The 21,668-nt window shown below is 45.2% G+C and overlaps 1 protein-coding gene across 1 annotated transcript in view; it reads left to right on the top strand.

Moving 5' to 3' along the window:
- The first annotated feature begins 3,066 nt into the window (after window positions 1–3,066).
- FER1L6 (fer-1 like family member 6) overlaps window positions 3,067–21,668 on the top strand; it is a 119,930-nt gene continuing 101,328 nt past the window's right edge. The window contains exon 1 of the mRNA XM_072151224.1: window positions 3,067–3,201. Coding sequence (XP_072007325.1) covers window positions 3,146–3,201 — 56 coding nt within the window. The 5' untranslated portion in view covers window positions 3,067–3,145. The remainder of the gene's footprint in view (window positions 3,202–21,668) is intronic.

Genomic DNA, 21,668 nt, shown 5'->3' with positions numbered 1-21,668 from the left:
CTGGTTCGAGCTGATAGAAAGGCAACAGTGACTCAAATCGCCACCCGTTACAACCAAGGTAGGCAGAAGGGGCATCTCTGAATGCACAGTACGTCCAACTTTGAGGCAGATGGGCTACAGCAGCAGAAGACCACACCGGGTGCCACTCCTTTCAGCTAAGAACAGGAAACTGAGGCTACAATTTGCGCAAGCTCATCGAAATTGGACAGTAGAAGATTGGAAAAACGTTGCCTGGTCTGATGAGTCTCGATTTCTGCTGCGACATTCGGATGGCAGGGTCAGAATTTGGCGTCAACAACATGAAAGCATGGATCCATCCTGCCTTGTATCACCGGGTCAGGCTGGTGGTGGTGGTGTCATGGTGTCTTTGGGCCCCTTGGTACAACGCCACAGCCTACCTGAGTATTGTTGCTGACCATGTCCATCCCTTTATGAGCACAATGTACCCTGTAACATCTGATGGCTACTTTCAGCAGGATAATGCGCCATGTCATAAAGCTGGAATCATCTCAGACTGGTTTCTTGAACATGACAATGAGGTCACTGGACACAAATGGCCTCCACAGTCACCAGATCTCAATCCAATAGAGCATCTTTGGGATGTGGTGGAACGGGAGATTCGCATCATGGATGTGCAGCCGACAAATCTGCGGCAACTGCGTGATGCCATCATGTCAATATGGACCAAAATCTCTGAGGAGCTTCCAGCACCTTGTTGTGTCTATGCCACGAAGAATTGAGGCAGTTCTGAAGGCAAAAGGGGGTCCAACCCGTTACTAGCATGGTGTACCTAATAAAGTGGCCGGTGAGTGTATTTGCTGCTTTTGGAGCTTTCCATTCAACTGCTAATAATACCAGCTAAGATATGTATGGCAAAAGGGTTAAAAAATACAGGAAGTGGAAACCCCCTTCAAAGATCCCTAATCAAATTTTTCTAACCTTTCATTTTGGGTGCCAATCTATTTTGCCTAATTGTTTCAATTGTCCTGAAAATTGTTATACAGGCAGTCCCCAGGTTACGTACAAGATAGGGTCTGTAGGTTTGTTCTTAAGTTGAATTTGTATGTTGGATCCATATACTTTATAATAGTAACCCCAGCCAAATTTTTTTGGTCTCTGTTACAGTTAGATTTTAAAAATGTTGGATTGTCATCAGAACCAGGATTAACAGCAAAGCTTCATTGCAGACACCATTAATAACTGTTATGGCTGATTATTGTAGCCTAGGACTAAGGTACAGTAAGTTACCAATTACCAGAGGTCCATTTGTAACTAGGGGTTGTCTGTAAGTCAGGTGTTTTTAAGTAGGGGACCGCCTGTATAACTCCTTCTAGTCTTCTAAACCTGATTTTTCATGAAAAGCTCTGATCTTGTTTTTCCCCCCCAATTTTTACACAAATTTGTCATTTCCCTCCACCCATCCCTGAGCTCTGGGATGAAGGATGGTATTAGCCGCCCGCCATTTTAAAAGATTTGTCTGAAGCGAAGCAGAAAAGTTTTTTGATTTGGCGCTTGAAAAGTGTATGATTCGTATTGAATTTACAAATCAGCAAATAAATTTGCTCATCTCTACTGTACTTGGATATTTTAAGGTTATTTAAGAACTATTTCATTTGCCATCTGAAGACTCCTCCTTAAAGCGAAACTATCACCAAATTGTAAAATTCCTTATGTTAAGTGAAATCTCACCGGTTTACCTACAAGAAAAAAAATTTCCTCCAAAGTCCTGTGAAAATTAGCAGAAAAGAGTCATATTTTGCCTGGGATGAGTCAGGTTTAGAATCCTACAGGGGGTTGACTTCAGGCACCCATTTCTTCTGTGCTACAGAAGCTAGAAACATGCTGCTGGTGTCATACTGAAGATAAGAATCTCCTCCAGACTACATCAGAATTGTGGTTCTGGGTGCTACAGAACCAGAGATACAGTGAGGTGCAATTATCAATTGTTTCACAGGGTACTTTTTTTTTCAGTGCTCGAATTGTGTGGTTATTTATTGGCACAAAGGCTTGACTGAAAACTGCTTGTACATGTATTTATAAAGTGTCTGTGCCAATTTTGTGTCCGATAGGACCAAAAAAATGTGCACCTAAAGGGCTGTTACTGCTTAGTTGGACCATGCACCACATTTATTAGTGACGTGCGCCACAATTCTGTCTGCGCCAGTTTTCTGCAGCATGAACAAAGTGCACCAAAAAAAAAAATGGTGCCCACTTCCTGAGCAGTGCGGGGGGCGCCAGATTCATGAAGAATCTGATTTGATGAATCTGGCGCAATCTTCACATAGTCCAGAATGCAAAAGTGGCCCATTCTCTTTAACTGCCTTTGTCTCCGATTCTGTAGATCACAGAACCACAAGAACCTGATCCAGTGTTCTTGTGGTTTAATAAGACACCGGCAGCATATTTCTAGGTCCTATAGAACTGATGATAGAGGCTTCTGAATAGAGCCTTCCACCGTAGCCTGTAAAACTTGACTCATCTCATGTAAAATCTGACTCTTCTCTGCTCATTTTCACATGAGATTTTTTTATAGGTTAATGGTGAGATTTCACATAAAACAGGGGATTCTAGAAAGTATATTTCATATTTCATTTTAATAGGTAAAACCTGGTGACAGGTTCCCTTCATCTAAAGCAGAGATCATGAATAACCAAATATCCCCCCTGTCCCATCTCAGGTGGTAACGGACCCCATTGTAACCACACAGGTGCCTAATGCAGTATCTCCACCGCCGACCAGAACTCTCTCATTCCTTTTAAAGAGACTGTAAAGTAAATGATTAACCCTTTAAATCCCACAGCTTTGATCACTAGTCGGGACTATCTTTCTGACAGGCGTTCATTGATGTAGGTGTCACGTCCACCGTATATCATTCTATATCCCCATTACCAGACATCAAGCTGTTTACATATTTTCCTCCACCAGAATCAGAATGGACAATGTTTGCATAAAGCGTAATCACCTGTAAATCTACAATTAGTATGATGGATGGATTACGTCCTGGCAGTCTAGGAGCAGGGGAGCAATGAACTGATGTGTTTAAACAACCGCACCCTCTACAACCACACAGCTTCTTATAGTTGGCAGGAAAGCTCCCGAGTCTCCAGCAGCCGGCGGATACCATGAGACCTTCTCACCGCGGATAATGGACTTCAAGAAGAAGGAGAAGGCGAAGGAGCAGGAGAAGGCGCCCAAAGCAAAGTAATGTATCTCCCATGGTTACTAATTAGGTTTTGTTACTTTGTGATATTATGACTATGTCTGTAACTGCATTGGGATGTAGCGGTGCTGAGTTTGCTACGTTGATGTAGTAGAGAGGAGTCTGAATTGTTGTACATCTCATGGGGTCATGACGTGGTGTTTGGGTTCCATTGAATTTATGGCACTATATTTATTGCAAAACTCAACCCAAAAAAAAAGTTAAACTTGTCATAGATGAGAGAATCTGGCCCTGATCTGACTAATGTTACAAGTATTTTCCTGAATTAAAGGGATCAACATTAATGGTGCATCTATGGATCCTACTTTTGGATATACAAGTAGTCCCCGGGTTACGTATAGGATAGGTTCTGTAGGTTTGTTCTTAAGTTGAAATTGTATGTAAGTCGGAACTGTATACTTTATAATTGTAACCCCAGACAGAATTTTTTTTTGTCTCTGTGTCAATTGGATTTTTAAAATGTTGGATTGTCATAAGAACCAACATTATCAATAAAGCTCCGTTGGAGACACCTTTAATAACTGTAATATCTGTTTATTGTAGCCTAAGGCTAAAGTACAGTAAATTACCAACATCCAGAGGTTCGTTTGTAACTAGGGGTCGTCTGTAAGTCGGGTGTTCTTAAGTAGGGGACCCCCTGTACAACAAATTCCAGAATGGGGGTAACTGGACTCTACTTCCTTCAAGAGTGGTGGACACTGTGCGGCACATTTACTTTACCCGAAATACTGAGTGTCCGACGATCATGCACTCTGCGCAATTCACTAAGATTGTGCTCCCGATATCCTGCTTGTGTCGCTACCCCGCTCACGTCCTGGTGCATGTACGTGCTTGATCTTGCGAGACAATTTTAAAGTTAAATCCCACGCTCAGTCCGAATCCATTGGATCGTCGAATTGTGCGTTCCCCAATTTCTGTTGCATGGAAGCTGGCGCCACAATCCGATCGCAATCCCCTTCTAAATACCTGCTCTAGTGGCGCAATCCCCGAAAACGTTGGAATATCCGAGGAAAGTGCGGCCGTGGGACCCTTAGTAAATAAGTTCCATTGTATGACTTCATGAATGTAAATTTAAGGACCTCCAGGCAAATAGTAAGATCTCATGGCAAATCTCAAGGCAAAAAAGTTACTGTAACTATAAACTGTCGGTGGGACTTGTGCTTGCATTCGGTGTGCCACAAAAATTGCATTTTGTGCAACAAAATTTCATTTTGTAGTCAAAATCTTTCAATGAACTTAAACTCCTGCACACAAACTGCATCACAAAGTTTTTACATTGTTAGTGTACCGTGTAAAAGTCTGATTTTGTGCACACAAAAATAGTTTAGAATATTTTCGCTACACATAATTCATTTAGTGACCACAAAATGAATTCTGTGACCGCTAAATTCATTTTTGGGTCACAGAACACACTGGCCCAGAACATTTTAGTGCAAAGTAGGACAGAAAACTGGCACAGCCAGAATACAATGGGGCTTATTTACTAAAGTTCTGCGGATCGCACTTTTGTCGGATTTTCAAAATTTTCGGGATTTGCTCCACTGTGACAGGTATTTAACTGGGGATTGTGTCGGATTGTGGCTTTCATACGACAGAAATCGGGGGCGTGCCAACGGATGATCCAACTGATTAGGACAGAGCGCGGGATTTAAGATTAGAATTCTGTTGCAAGATCAAGCACTTACATGCACCAGGAAGAAGGTGAACTCCGGCGGACCTGAGCGGGGAAGCGACACATGCAGGATATCGGGCGCACGATCTTAGTGATTCGCGGCACAGGGCATTATCGTTGGACAACGCTTTTTTGGGGAACTCTGAGGAGAGTACGTAAATGTGTAAATGTTGGAGAAATATTTAAGTATTGAAGAAGTGTCTGCGCCAGTTTTGTGTCCTGGCTGCACTGTGTTTGACAGGACATGTCCACCGGACGGGGCTGTTACTGCTTAGTCAGAGTTTGTGACACATTTAAAACAGCGACTCGACAGAATTGTGTCGCTCACTCTATATTAAAGGTGCACCTAAAAAAAGATGATTTCTGTGGTGACAAAATGAATTCTGCGCAGCTAAAACTTACTTTTGTGACACAGAACACATTCGGTGTCACAAAATTGATGGTGAACAGATTCCTATGTGATAGGGTCCTGTAATATTACAGGTAGAAGTTTCTAGGAATTTTATAGAAGTTTTTCTTGTGTTACTGCTGCCGTGGCCAAGATGGGATTTGTGCTATGACTGGTTCTTTGAACATGCCTCCCCTAGGTGTTAGGTAGATCAAGGCACTTTCTATATAGACCTTAACCCTTAACGTCCAGGCCCTTTTTTGTTTTTTCATTTCCATTTTTCAATCCCCACCTTCAAAAATCTATAATTTTTTTATTTTTCCATGTAACAAGCTATGTGACGGCTTGTTTTCTGCGTAAATAATTGCTCTTCATAGTGACGTTATTTAATATCCAATGCCATGCACTGAGAAGCGGGAAAAAAAATCCAAATGCAATGAAAATGGTGAAAAAACGCATTTGCGCCGTTTTCTTGTGGGCTTGGATTTTACGTCTTTCACTGTGCGCTCCAAATGACAGGTCTAATTTGTTCTTTGGGTCGGTGCAATCACGGGGGTAACAAATTTGTATAGGTTTTATAATGTTTTCATACATTTACAAAATTGAGAACCTCCTGTATAAATTTTATATTTGGCGCTAATAATTTTTTCATACTTTGGTGTACGGAGCTGTGGGCGGTGTCATTTTTTATGACTTTTGATGACTTTTCCAATGCTATCATTTTTTAGGACTTTATGACCTTTTGATCACTTTTTATCAAATTCTTTTATATTATGGCAAAAAAGTGGCATTTTAGACTTTGGGCGCTATTTTCTGTTACGGGGTTAAACGCAGTGAAAAAAAGTTAATATATTTTAATCGGGCATTTTCGGATGCGGAGATACCTAATGTGTATATGATTTTTACTGTTTATTTATATATATATATATATATATATATATATATTAGTTCTAGGGAAAGGGGGGTGATTTGAATTTTTTGTTTTTTTATTATAATTTTTTAAAAAACTTTTTTTATTTTTACTTTTACTGTTTTTCAGACCCCCTAGGGTACTTTGACCCTAGGTTGTTTGATTGATCCTACCATATAAAGCCATACTACAGTATGGAAGACCCAAGGCTGTCATGGTGACCGATCTCCACTCCCTGATGACTTCACGGGGAGCGACGATTATCACCAAGATGGCGACACCACCATCTTTTTTAAGCCGGCGGCAGCTTTGTCGGCAGCGATCGACGGGTTAACACTTACCAGTAAGTCTTTGCTGTAATATGCAGCCCGTGAGCCCTCTCCATGTACCCGCACCCGACCCGTGCCGTAATAGTACGGCGCGGGTCGGTAAGGGGTTAAAGAGGAACCTCTTTTTTCAGTCTACTTCTTTGGCAATTTATCAAAAAAAAAGAAAAGAATGAAAAAAAAAAAAAAGGAGAAAAAGGAGAAAGAAGTGACTTCCGACATTTGTGCAACATTATTTAGACGTTTTTAGCAAATGTCTCAAAAAGAAATCTGAAAAAAATCTATTTAACACAAGGAAAAAGTCAGATTGATAAATGACCAAAGAAGTCGTCTTTGGGGCAGATTTATCATGCTGTCTAAAAGTAAGAATGTTCTTAGTTAGCCGTGGCAACCAATTACAGCTTAGCTTTAAAATATTCCTGAGCACCGGTAAAATGAAAGCTGAGCTGTAATTGGTTGTCGTATGCAGCTAAGAACATTCTTACTTTTAGTCAGCTTGATAAACCTGCCTCATTTTTTAAGTTTTCCATAAGTATGGTTTCGTCTGGATTTTTTTGCGCTAAAAAATGACGCAAATTTTAGACAATTTGAAATGATAAATGTCATTTGTGACATTTAGCACACCTGGAATAGAAGATAAATGTGTCTCACTGATGAAAAACAAATGGTGCAAAAATTGCAATGTCTCAAAAAAGACAAAAAACTGTAAGAAAAATAAAGATAAATGACCCCCATTGTATCATTTTATATGTATTGCTCCGCTGAATCTGAAGTAGTTGGAATTTTCTCTTTAGTCCTCACCATTCACGCATAATCAATTTGTGAGATTTATCAGAAGTGTCTGAGGTAAAAACGTTCCAGTTGCCCATGGAAACCAATCAGAGCTCAGCTTTCATTTTATAAACTGCTGTGGGAAAATGAAAGTTGAGCTCTGATTGGATGTCATGGGCAAATAGAACAGTACTGCTCTCAGACACTTCTGATAAATCTCCCCCAATGTAATTATTTTCAGTTCTAAACTGTCAGAGGGGTGGAGCCATATTGTCTGCCCCAGCTCAGGACTAGGCAGGAGCATAATTTCAGTACCAAATATGTTAATTAGACTCTTTATTGTCAGATGGGCAGTCCTGAACTGGAGCGGGGGAGCCTGGCTCCACCCATCTGACAGTAGAAAGATTAATTACTGAGGCATTGTAGGTACTAGAAAGAAAATTCCATCTATGACTGAATCTGTTCCCCAACCAGGCTTAATACCCCTCCATCACAGAAGACCCTTGCCCCATTTGGACTGCCCCTCATTTAGATTAGCGCTATGTAGCTGTTAACTAAATCCCTTTGGAAGAACGTGACATATAGGGGCACATCGGATCGCACGGATCGTCGGATTGTGGAAATTTTTGGGATTTGCGTGGCTGTGACAACTATTTAGAAAGGGATTGTGTTGCACATGATCGGATTGTGGCGCGGCGGTGCTGCTTTCATGCGACAGAAATCGGGGGGCGGGTCATCGGACGATCCGTCGCATTCGGACTGAGCGCGGGATTTAACGTTAAAATTGTGTCGCAAGACAATGCACTTACATGCACCGGGAAGAAGAAGGTGAACTCCGGGGACCTGAGCGGGGAAGCGACACATGCAGGATATCGGGCGCAGGATCTTAGTGAATCGCGACAGGACCGGGTAAGTAAATGTACCCTATAAAGCTTTGTCCAAAATTACAGTTTCTGATGCCAACGGTCTATTTTCCATAAAGTTAAGTACCTGCAGGAGTAAATGTAGGAGGTCGCGTTACAGGATTCACATTGGGGTCAACTAAGTTTAATAGGATAAATTCTATAATCACTTCCCAATACTTCATGGTATTCGGCGGCTCATGTATATTACATTTTAAGTGCAATGGAAGAACTCTAGGGAATAAAACTCATTCTTTCAAGTAGATGGAAAAGTTATAAAAGCTGGAATAATGATATAGAATATTTTCTACATAATATATAAGTGTAATGGAGAGAATAGAACATTGTGTGCAGAACTATTCCAGGTTATCAGATTGTTTCCTGAATATATATTGGGTAAGTTGTTGACCAAATGACAGTGTCATCTGTTTCCACCACCTCCAGCTCCCTACATCCTTTAATCGGTAGCGTTCCATGGATTCCAGCATTGTTGGAAATTTTCTCTAAACTGCACCATTCCCAAAATATCAGTGGCATTAATTTTGGAGGGCAGAACAAATCTAGGACCGCCCACTTGACTGTTGAGTCTTTTGATCGCCCAGTCTTTTGATCTTAATTAGCATGCCGAGTGCCAAAACTGTCCATACTGATTCCTTGGGAATGGAGGAGGCTGGAGAAAAAAAAATTGAATTGAATTCATAAAAAGTCCCCCAATGTTATGTTGAAAACTGTCACAGAACCTCATACTATGCTCCTCAGCTGCTGCAGAACCTCATAATACACATGTCAGCTGCTGCAGAACCTCATAATACACATCTCAGCTGCTGCAGAACCTCATAATACACATCTTAGCTGCTGCAGAACCTCATGCACAGAAGACACATGCAGACACATACACGTAGACACATATGCTGACACATCCACTAGACAGATATGTACACACATACATGCAGACACATGCACGCACATACACACAAACACGTATGGGCATTCATACATGCAGACACATGCATGCACTTCAACATACTTATATGTATTGAATAAAGATTATATACATTTATTTCCACACTCATATACACACATTTCTCACATATAGTTATACACAGTGAAGTCCATCATCCAGTCAATGCAGAAGTTATTACACCAATCAGCTTCCTCTTCCTTTTCTGTCTGAGGCCCGCAGCACGGTAAAGAAATCCTGAGATGAGTTATACGAGATGGCCAACACCAATAATTGAGTGAGCCAAGACAATTTTAATCATTTGAATTTAGTGGGTCCAAAAACACCCTAGTCCCACACTGATCTTACCCAGTTGTATTTTCCAACTATGCCTCATCTCATCTTATAGAAGACTCCATTGAACTATCACCTAATTCATGATGGAAACAAAATACAAAACTTCAGCAAACACCAGGACAAGACTCTCCCCATTACTCACACCGGGTGGTTTTATTTTACGTCAATAAATTCCTACGTCTTCCCCGTCTCCCAGCTGTCACCTGGGATTGCCGCTTATCTCCTTTGTTTGATGCCCATGGAGAGCTGAGAACAGACACCTGATAATGCGCTCTCTCTCCAGCGGAGATCATGGGGCAGAGGAGGAAGTTAATATTTGATACTCTGAGTAATTCAATGGGAGGGACAATAATGAGAGAGCTCTAAGTGCCCCGAAGTTTCCCTGTCCTATTACGTAGGGATAACTGATAAAATGTATCAACAATTACAACTGACCACTAAGCCACCCTAGACCACCGGGCATGTACTACTATCTATACTATACCGCTATACTCTGCTACCACTAATGCATCTCTGCAGCAGGTTATGGTGGTGTTATTATGCAGGTTATTACAGTGGTACAGTATCAGTGTACAGTATTATATCACTGGTGTAGTCTGGGAAGAGATGGTTCACATCTGCGTTTAGACTTATATTTGGTTGTTTCTGTTTTTGGAAAGAACAGTTTGTTAGTTAAACAGATGTCTGGACAGGTCCATCAATAGCGTCTGTTTAACTTACAAAAAGTATCCGTTGTTTTTAACACATTCCGTTACATAGATAATACGGTCCATCATGCACATGTCCATCAAGTTCAACTAAGGAAGGGAAGGATGAGGAAGGGATGTAAGGGAACACAATTATATTGTCACGCGTGCAGGCGCATCCGTGCCCCTCTCCGCTCCCCAGGACCCCCGCTGTCTTACCTTGCTGTGTTCCAGCGGTGGCTACGGCAGCCTGGCGCATGTGTCCCTACCTCCTAGGGCCAGCGCACCGATAATTGCCACTTGCCAGCTGGCCTTTCTGTTGAATGTCCGGCCCCTTCCTGTGTTTCCTGCTTTGTGCTTCTATGCCTCAGAGAAAGCTGTGTTCCATGCCCTGTGCGCTAGTCTTGATTTCCCGTTGTGACCTCGGTTTTGTTCCTGACATTGCTTCACCGCTGCCTGCCCTGACCTACTGCTTAGCCTTTGACGTTGATCTTGTGCTGTCTCGACCTCCTGCCTGTTCCCGGCCTGTCGACTCTGAACCTTACCTTGGATGCCGCTTAGTACAAAGTCATGCCTGTGGAGCAAACTGGTGGTACCACACCGCTGCAAGTCCATTCTGCAAGTCCTTCCCGGGCTCGGGTGTAACTTGGACGATTGGACACTAGATTTTACAGACACATTCATGCTCATACGAGCAAATGTTGGAAATTTATCCTTTTTCCCCTTTTTTTCATTAAGGAATATACTTTCTAGATGTACCCTGTCATGTATACAAATTGGAGAGAGGAGTGACTACCTGCACCAAACATATGTCCAGATGTGTTGATATTCAGCAAAGATTCTAAGCCCGGCGTTTGCACGCAGGAAGATGAACCAAGAGAAGAGAAACAAAAGGGGAAAAAAAAAGGGAAAAAAATACTATACGACCAAGACTGGAAAGATACATGGGATGAGCCCATTATAGAATTCATCAAGACAAGGAAAGGAGTGAACGCGTCCGACTGGACCCTCAACAAGTCACTTACATAGGAGGCGGGTGATCCCTCGTCTCTTCCCCGCCTCTTCATCTCCCGGGGGGGCGTGGCCTGGGCGGGGCTGTCCTCTGCGCGTGCGCGGTGTCTCTGCTATGGAGGTGGAGGTGCGGGGGCACCGCGCATGCGTGGGGGCGGGCCGGCTGGGGGCGGGCCCACCCGGGGAAGTGACGCCAGACGCCAGACCTCGTTGAACTAAGTATAAAGTCAGCATTGTTTGTGATATACGATATCCCCTGAGGAAGCTGTGACGGAACAGCGATACGCGTGGGGCCTTTACCTCCATCAAGCACATGGACTCATCTGGTGATATGCATACTGATCTTCTTTATTGTGGATTTATTATATCCCATTAGGGAGCATTTGCTGTTGCTATTTGTACAACATTGTTTACATTCGTTTGGCACTTATGCAGTCCATGTTTACATATCACATGAATTTTGGTGACAATTGATGGGAGGACACTGCGCTTTATTATAGCGAGTGGAGATTGCTTACACACATGGGGTGTGTGTTTTTAAATATGTTTTAATGTATATCAATAAATTCGTGTTTTATATTGATAAATAGTACCACAGTGGTTTATTGACACCAGTCTAGTTGCAACAAAATAGTACCTGAATCCTGGTGTTTACCCAAATATTTGGGATACAGTGATGGTTTACACACCACATCAGTGTAACTTGGACGAGTCACCGCCATGTTGCAGCAGTTGTTGTCTACCCAGCACCAGCGTCCAGTATCTACTGTACCTCCCGTTACTACGGCTGTGTTGTCAACTGCTGCACTAACAGTTCGCCACAGAACGGGCTAAAGTGGCTTTCATGATCAGCCTTCTTTCAGGGCTGCTTCCCTCTGGTACAGGAATGATCTGGTCACAGCTACTCTCACCACGTTCCTCGCTGAATTCCGGTCCGTATTTGAGGAACCAGCTGCTGAAACTGCCCTACTGAACTTGCGTTAAGGGGACTTGTCGGTCGGTGACTATGCAGTCCAGTTCCGTACCCCAGCCTCTGAGCTAGCCTGGAATGAAGCGCCTTGGTTGCTACCCTTAGAAAAGGACTATCCGGACAGAATAAAGATGCACTGTCTGCACATGACCTGCCCTCTATGCTGGGTGGTCTCATCTCTCTGGCTACTCAGATTGACTTCCAGTTTACTGCTTGCTCTGAAGAGCAGCGTCCTGAACAACCGCAGGACAACGTCAGGACTCAACATTTGCCCCACCTGGCTCCTGTCTTCCAAAGACCATGTCAGCCACCTTCCATGTCAGTTGCAGAGGAACCAATACAGGTGGATAGACCTCATCTGACTACTCAAGAGCATTCCAGATGAAGACAGGAGAACCTCTGCCTCTATTGTGCCAGCCCGGAGCACTTTCTTGAGACTTGTCATGTCCGTCCACAGCGTCCGGGAAACGCATAGACCTAGAGTTCTTGGGAGAAGCATCCCCAGGTGAGAGCAAAGCTTCTCCACGTTTGAATATTCCTGTTCTGCTCAGCTCTGGGACAGGTAGCTAGTTCTAGACTTCTGCCTTCTTGGATTACAGCTCTGCAAGAAACATTGTGGATGCTGCCCTGGTCTCCCAGCAGCATCTCCCTGTGGTCCGTCTCGAGATGCCTCTAGTCATCTTCTCCGTCAGTGGCCAAATCCTCTCCGGTCCGAGTCTCTATTTCTTCAAGTCGGGCATTGCACAAGGAGAGACTGTCTTTTTATGTGCTACCCTGGTCCACATCTTCTATCCTGTTGGGTCTTCTCTGGTTGCGGCACCATGCACCCATACTCAACTGACAGACGGGGGAGGTTCTCACTGTTTGGAGGTTCCTCATCCTGTGTCCATCACGGTCTCTTCTGTGTCCACCAAGCCTCTGGAGGGTCTCCCAGCTTCATACAAAGACTTTGCTGATCTCTTATCAGAAAAGCAAGCAGATACTTTGCCTCCACACCGACCCCATGACTGCCCAATAGACTTGATGCCGGGCATGTCTCCTCCACAGGGTCCAGTGGCCTATGTGAAAGAGAACCTGCAGAAAGGCTTTATATGCATATCTTCTTCTTCTGCCGGGGCTGGATTCTCCTTTGTGGCCAAGAAGGATGGTTCCCTCTATCCGTGCATCGATTACCGCGATCTCAATAAAGTCACAGTGAAAAACTGCTACCCACTGCCCCCTCAGCACCTCGTTTCAAACTGTGGGGTTCAGTTTGTTTCCAAGTTCTGACGATCCCTGTGTAGTCAACTTCAAGTGAAACTGGATTTCTCCTCTGCGTACCATCCGCAGACCAATGGACACATAGAGAGAGTTAATCAGACTCTGGGCTGTTATCTCAGTCATTTTGTATCTGCCCATCAGGACGACTGGTCCACTCTGTTGCCATGGGCAGAGTTCTCCTACAACTCCTTGGACTCTGAATCTGCCGCCTCTGCTCCCTTCTTCATTGTATATGGACAGCCCCTTCACCCTCCTCTTCCTCTTTCTGTGCCCTTGGATGTTCCAGCTGTGGAAGAGTTGGTCCAAGTTCAAGTCTATTTGGGAGCAGACTCGACTCTCCTTGCTACAGGAGTCTGCTCGAACCAAGACCCAGGCCGACAAGAAACGCAGGCCTCCTCCAATCTTCTCTCTCCAAGTATGTCCTGTTGAAGATCCCCAGTTACAAAGTGGGTCCATTAATCCTGTGGCGTATAAGCTCCACCTTCCTCCCGCTATGCACATCCCGAACTCCTTTCATGTATCTCTCCATGTTCTGTCTTACCTTGCCGCATTCCAGCGGTGACTCCGGTGCCCCGACTCGCATGTCTCCTAGGGCACGCGCCGGCACCGGAGATTTAAAGGGCCAGCGTGCCGACAATTGGTGCTGGCCGGCTGCCCCTTCTGTTAAATGTCAGTCCCCTTCCTGTGTCTCCTGCTGGATCTTTGTGCTTCTATGCCCTGTACACTAGTCTTGATTTCCCGTTGTGACCTCGGTTCTGTTCCTGACCTCGCTTCTCCGCTGCCTGCCCTGACCTACTGCTTAGTCTTTTGACATTGATCCTTTGCTGCCTGTCTTGACCTCCTGCCTGTCCCCGACCGCGGTTCTGCCTCACGATTCTGCACCTCGCCTTGGCTGCTACCGCGTGTATACATTAAATATCTCTGTCACTATCTATCTTTCCTATCTATATATCATCTGCAACATCCCCACCGGGGCCTAGCCTTTTTTTGGGACCTGAAGGCAGCCGGAGCCCAGAATACCGGAGTGGCTGGCGATTTCAGCCTCGGATGCGCTCATGTAACGGTGCTTGGTATGGGGACTGGAGGGCTGTCCTACAGCCTGGCAGGTCTCTAGCAGGTGGTGTGTGCAAGACATATGAAGGGAGAGGCTTACGTACTGGTTCTGCCTGGGGCAATCCCTGAGTGTCTATAGGATGAGTCTCTGTGTAATGGATGGGGAAGCCCGTGGTGGTAACAGCCGTATCCAGGGATCAGTTGGAGGCAACGTTGTGCAAATCAACTCACAGTTCTTTATTGAACAGCAGGCAACGGCCCAAAAACGGTTAAACAGCAGACTCTGGTTGCTGGAGTGATCATGGAGAGTGGTCCACAGGAAAGGTGCACCAGCCTGATAGTAGATGCAGGTTGGGCTGGTTCAGGGAGAACTGTGTCCAAGTAGTGGAAGCTGCAGTTCTGGGCTTGAGTCTCCAGACTCCCCCTTGGTGTCAGGCAGTAGGCCTGAAGCACTGGAAGTTCCTGGGATTAATAGCGGAGGCAGCACTGAAGGTGTGCTGCTCCTCACTCTCATTCTGCATCTGAAGAATCTGAAGTCAAGATGGAGTCTCTCACTCTGACCATGTGCTCTCACCCAGCAGGGGTTTTTATGCTCGCACCTCTCCAATTACATTCCAGCTGACATAACAGACATGTCATTGGCTAATTACATACACCAATTAACTGTTGCCTTGCCAGGCAGTATCTACAGCTGCAATTACACAGTACTCAGGTTCTAGAACCTTCCTAGAGAGGTGATCAATCCCCCTAACAGCTCCTGTGCAATGTAGGGGAGACAAACTGCCCGCAGTCCTTGGGTTGCTGTCGGACTAAATACATGAATGAGGACCATAGAGTTGGTAGGTAACGCACATAAACCAACTGTTTGCTATGGAAAGTTGTGGCGTCATGTCCTGTAATCCACTCCTTGCACCAAGGCCTGAAATTTGTCCGAAGACACGTCACCTAGGTGGCATAATTATAAACATATATGGTACATGCAGTACATGTTATACCCAGTACACCTGTCGTCTGACGGTCTTACCTTAGTGTGGGACGTGTAGGTGTCACTGCTTAGACACCCCCGGTCCCCTAAAGACCCACGGTTTACAGAGGCCACACATGTATAGAGCTCTGATTTTAGGCGTAAGCCTGCGGTCAGGATTTCACAAATACAAAGATGGTCCGACACAGTCTTTTCCTCCTGGTTGCAAAGCCTATAAAAAATGTTATGTGGAAACTAACATATAATAGTTTCGTTACTATAGTTGTGCAAACATATTCACATTGGCTTAAACAGCCCAATGGGTACAGTGCTTGGAACGTTACATAATGTTACAGTAAACAGGATGGCTACTTTTAGTAGCAGATAGCAATGTCCATTTCCTGAAAAAAGAAAAGGCACAGAATGTATAGCAGCATTATTGAAAAGTTCTTTTAACCTGAAAGCGAAGGCAATCTCTATGCACAACAAATTGTCTCCTTCCTGTAATGGAAGGCATGAAGTGCAATAGATAGACTTTTTCCTTCTGCCTATAAGTCTCTCAGGGAGCTCAAGTAGATAGAGTCCTTCCTCTGGGCACAGTCCTTGGTGAAGGAAAAAGTAGGAGAAATAATTTTGTACGAAGGATACAAAAATCAAAAGCAGTACACTATATACATCCTGATAAGGGCTTCAGCCCATCAGGGAGTTACTCACTGTCGGAGTCGGGGTGAGAAGAAGCCAGTTCTGCATCTATTGTTAGGGCTGCTGCCGGCTAGGGACACCCGGTGGTGACTTCGGGAACTGTAGGTTCCTTGATGATGTAGCTGATCTCCTGGGACTCAGGACTCCAGGTCATCAGCCTCTCTAGCCGGTTGATCAGCAAGACCCATGACCATAGTCAGGTCCAAGAACAGATAGATGGGCACCTGCGGCAGCGCCATGACTCCCTCTACATCTTCCAGTTCTTCCGGGGCCGGGTCATCACTCCACTGGAAGGGAGTTGCTGGAGGGTGGCCCCTCGCTGGTAACACTTGTTGTTAGAGAGTCCGTCGGGGTGTTTCCTTCGACCAGGCCTGGTCTATGGATGGCAATAGGGCTGGTACTTACGAAGACGGTGGACGGGGCACTCACGTGGGTCTCTGCTTGTGGCACTGCAGGCTTTGGAGCAGCTGGAAGGTGCAGCCAGGAGTCCTCCTCGTAGGTGTCTTTTTTGGGGTCTAGAATCCGGATAACACCGGCAGCCCAGGGTCCTCTGGGTCCTTCTTGAAGGCTGAATTCGATCCACTCCCCAGCTTTAAGGTTGTGAAAATAAATATATCCCGACCGGTAAAGTCCTTCGATGCAAAGCTGAAGCCCCGCTGTCTGTCAAAAGAACGAACTTGGCCCTTGGTCCGATTGTGGACCCAGACGCCCTCCTTAGACCTACCTGCTACAAAGTGCTGGGCCGACTGCGTCTCAGAGGCGGAGGGTTTCACCCCTACCCTGAGGCAACTTTTAAAATGCTAATGAGCCTGATCTGGCATTACACACTGTTACACTGTCTCCCCCTCCCCCTGCTCCCTCAGCTCAGGAACTCACACAGCAAGCAGAGATCTTGAAAACCTCATGGTTCTTTTATTAGGAGATGAGCTGCTGTAGCAGGTAACAGGCTGGTTAGAGGCTCCTTCCCTCATGGAGATAACTGAGCTGTAGATTGCCTTGAGCAGGAGAAAAAGTCCTTGGCTAGCAGGAACCTCGGCCCGGACCAGTGGTCCGCTTCGCTGTCAAGTATCTCCAATGGGTTGAGTGGGCTCTGCTGCATCAGCATGGCAGCAATCAGTGTGCTCTCTCATAGTAATCGCTAGATTGAGACTCGGAGCTCCTGTCCCAGGGAAGTTACATTTCACATTTATAACCAAGTATTAACTCTTTAAAGGGGTTGACCTATCTTAGCAAGTTAGACCCTACCCACAGTGGGGGTCAGTGAAGGGACACCTACTGATTACGAGAATGGGGTCCGATGTACCTCCATCGGACCCCAAGATGACTGGAAAAGATCTTTGCGCATGCGCATGCTCACCCGTTCATCTCTATGGAGCTGACAGAGATTATTACGATGGGACAACCCCTTTAAGAGCAGCACAGAAGGAAATACTTGTACACACACTCTCTCGCGACAGTAGATGGCAGCAATGTATTGATACATAGAATAGCTGAGCAAGTAATGAATGGGTGATATTGCTCTTTAAGGGGTGACCCAGAGCTTGGTGGCACGGGAGAGGTCAGCCGCTCTCTCCAACCAGCCCCAGGAGGCTAAATGGGGGCAGAATGTAGTAAAGGTCCATCCACGGGACATTAGACGAGTGTATATTATGCTGCGGGTTCACTCTGTGCTGATATATTGTTATATACAGGTAGAATATTCTCGTTCTGCTTATTGCGACACTTGTATTGTTGTGAAGTATTTGTCCAGTGTTATCCTGTTACACATAATCCGGACAATGACCTCACAGAGTGGGATATCACACGGCTCACTGCTGGATAAGATGTTCCCAAGAAACCCAAGAAATTATGATTCATGTTTTATTAATGTCTTTCTATATTTGCTAAAAGGATTTGACCAAGTAAGCAGATCCTTACCTGCCCATAGGAGCTCTGATTAGTAGGGGCCTGGCCTTTGGGACCCCCAGAAATGGGCTTTAGAGGAAAGGAATATGAAAAGTACACTTTGTTGTTTTAGAAATGCATTGTATCTACTGCCATCATCTTATAGAGCAGAAGGAGCTGAGCAGATTGTATATAGTGCCCTATCTGCAAGCAGCATGTTACAGAGCAGAAGGAACTGAGCAGGTTGTACATAGTGTCCTATCTGCAGCAGTATGTTATAGAGCAGGATGAGCTGAGCAGATTGTACATAGTGTCCTATCTGCAGACAGCATGTTATAGAGCAGGAGGAGCTGAGCAGAATGTACATAGTGTCCTATCTGCAGGCAGCATGTTATAGAGCAGGAGGAGCTGAGCAGATTGTACATAGTGTCCTATCTGCAGGCAGCATGTTATAGAGAAGCAGGAGCTGAGCAGTCTGTACATAGTGTCCTATCTGCAGGCAGCATGTTATAGAGAAGCAGGAGCTGAGCAGTCTGTACATAGTGTCCTATCTGCAGGCAGCATGTTATAGAGCAGGAGGAGCTGAGCAGATTGTACATAGTGTCCTATCTGCAGTCAGCATGTTATAGAGAAGCAGGAGCTGAGCAGTATGTACGTAGTGTCCTATCTGCAGACAGCATGTTATAGAGCAGGAGGGGCTGAGCAGATTGTACATAGTGTCCTATCTGCAGGCAGCACGATACAGAGCAGGAGGAGCTGAGCAGGTGGTACATAGTGTCCTATCTGCAACAGTATGTTATAGAGCAGAAGGAGCTGTGCAGATTGTATATAGTGTCCTATCTGCAGGCAGCATGTTATAGAGCAGGAGGAGCTGAGCAGATTGTACATAGTGTCCTATCTGCAGGCAGCATGTTATAGAGCAGGAGGAGCTGAGCAGATTGTACATAGTGTCCTATCTGCAGGCAGCATGTTATAGAGCAGGAGGAGCTGAGCAGATTGTACATGGTGTCCTATCTGCAGGCAGCTTCTTATAGAGCAGAAGGAGCTGAGCGGATTGTACATAGTGTCCTATCTGCAGGCAGCATGTTACAGAGCAGGAGGAGCTGAGCAGATTGTACATAGTGTCCTATCTGCAGGTAGCATGTTATTAAGCAGGAGGAGCTGTGGAGATTGTATATAGTGGGGGTCATTTACTAAGGGCCCGAATTGCGTTTTTACGGCGATTTACCCGAATTTTCCAGTTTTGCACCGATTTTCCCTGAATTGCCCCGGGGCTGAGCAGATTGTACATAGTGTCCTATCTGTAGGCAGCATGTTATAGAGCAGGAGGAGCTGAGCAGATTGTACATAGTGTCCTATCTGCAGGCAGCATGTTATAGAGCAGGAGGGGCTTAGCAGACTGTACCTAGTGTACTATCTGTAGGTAGCAGATTGAGCAGATTGTATGCTACGTCCTATCATATGAGCCTGAGCGGAGAGATTTGTCCTCACTGTACAGAAAACCCAAGTATATTTGTCAGTTAAATATAACCTCCCGGTGACAACCACTAATACTGCTCCTTTTTCCACAATGCTGATGTAATACTGCAATAAAGTTCCATGAGAAAATAACCCCCCTACATATATAATGGTTTCAGGGTACAGACTAATAGCAGATTCTCTCTCAGTTCTGGCCCAATGCACATTTTCCCATACAATACACTGGACCTGTATTGTGCAGGATGTGCAGTGGATGTTAGATGGGAATTATTGTTCTACACATCAATTTTATAACTTAGAAATAAATGTATAAAATAAGAATGACCAATATACATAATTGAACTATCCCTTACACCTGAAGGAGCCTGGTCACTATTCTATTGAATAGTGAAGAAGTAGCTGCTAGGACCCTTCTATAGTAACATAATCCTGGATATAAGGAGAACATAAGAACATGAGAGTGCGATGTAGAGGATAGAGGGTAATGCTGCTGCCAACCAAGACCGACCCAATCCCTCCGTAGCCTTCGCTTTCCCCTATTAAACCACCGGAGTTTAGAAGGGAAACACTCAGGTCCTGTAGGGATTCAGTTATTTGGTTCTGTACATTGTACAGGCTGATACATATAAAGAATTGGTTTTTAGTTCTTGTACCTGCAGTTTACTAAATGACCAGATGGTGGCAGCATTGCTCCTACAGAACTGAAGATATCTGCTGCAGAATCTTCTGTGATGTTGGAAATGTTCTTTTCTGAGATTATAATAATAGCAAAGGGATTAATATGTGACCTCCTGTTATACTATACTATAATATATACGTAATATAATATATACTAGATACTTCATGGGTTACAGTCCTTCCAATGGAAATCATGTGCTTTGATTTTATTCATAAGCCAAAGTAATTATTATCTTTCCTGCTATAAGCGAGTCTCCTTTTCTCTACCAGCACCATATAGTGGGGGCTGAACCGCTCCTCTTATTTGGCCCCCTGAGCCGCCAGGGCCTGGATGTGAATGCTTCCTATGTACATACTAAACAATACCTATACCTCCCAACTTTGGGGAAACAGGAAAAGGGTCAAGTCAGACCTCCGCTCTTCTCCTAACCTCAACCCCCAGTGTCCCCCCACAGTTTAATACCCTTCCTTTTAGTGGCCCCTATGACATAATTTCACAACGTCACACATGTAAAGATTTATATACTATGCGCTAAGGGCTGATACAGAGATCCAGGGGCACTTGGAATTTCCTTTCTAGTCCCACAGTTGCTGAGAAATCAGTCTCATTATCTGACTGTCAGGGTTCGAGATAAGTGAACCCTCTGGACCACCGCGGGAGGTAGTACTAGCCGACACCTTGGACCGGAGTCTAAGTGGCACCAGGTCGTTCCACAGGTGTGACTAGCCCGCGGTGACAGCCGAGGTCAAGGTACCTTAGCAGGAGACAGTCTCGTGGTCTGGTCCAGGCACAGGGTCAGGGCAGGCGGCAGAGATGCAAGGTCAAGTCCAAATCCGGGGTCAGCAACAGGAGGTCCAGGCAGATGGGAACGGGAACACAGGTACACAGAACACAGGAACACTGAGGAACTCTGGTAACACGGGGAACACAGCAACATGGCGGAACTCTGGTAACACGGGGGAACGCAGCAACATGGAGGAACTCTGGTAACACGGGGGAACGCAGCAACATGGAGGAACTCTGGTAACACGGGGGAACGCAGCAACATGGAGGAACTCTGGTAACACGGAGGAACGCAGCAACATGGAGGAACTCTGGTAACACGGAGGAACGCAGCAACATGGAGGAACTCTGGTAACACGGAGGAACGCAGCAACATGGAGGAACTCTGGTAACACGGGGGAACGCAGCAACATGGAGGAACTCTGGTAACACGGGGGAACGCAGCAACATGGAGGAACTCTGGTAACACGGAGGAACGCAGCAACATGGAGGAACACAACAACACGAAGGAACTCTGGTGACACGAAGGGACTCTGGTAACACAGGAACACGGCAACACAGGACTCAGGAGCAGGAACACACTGGAACGCAGGAATACTCAAGGAATGTCGCAAGGAAGCTTTCTCAATGACGTAAGCACAAAGATCTGGGAAGGGGCTGGGATTTAACTGAGAAGGCAGCTGGCCATGCGGCAATTTTCAGCACGCTGGC

The sequence above is a fragment of the Engystomops pustulosus genome, chromosome 5 (assembly GCF_040894005.1).
Source record: "Engystomops pustulosus chromosome 5, aEngPut4.maternal, whole genome shotgun sequence".
Lineage (NCBI taxonomy): Eukaryota > Metazoa > Chordata > Amphibia > Anura > Leptodactylidae > Engystomops > Engystomops pustulosus.
This window is presented reverse-complemented; position numbering and strand designations above follow the sequence as displayed.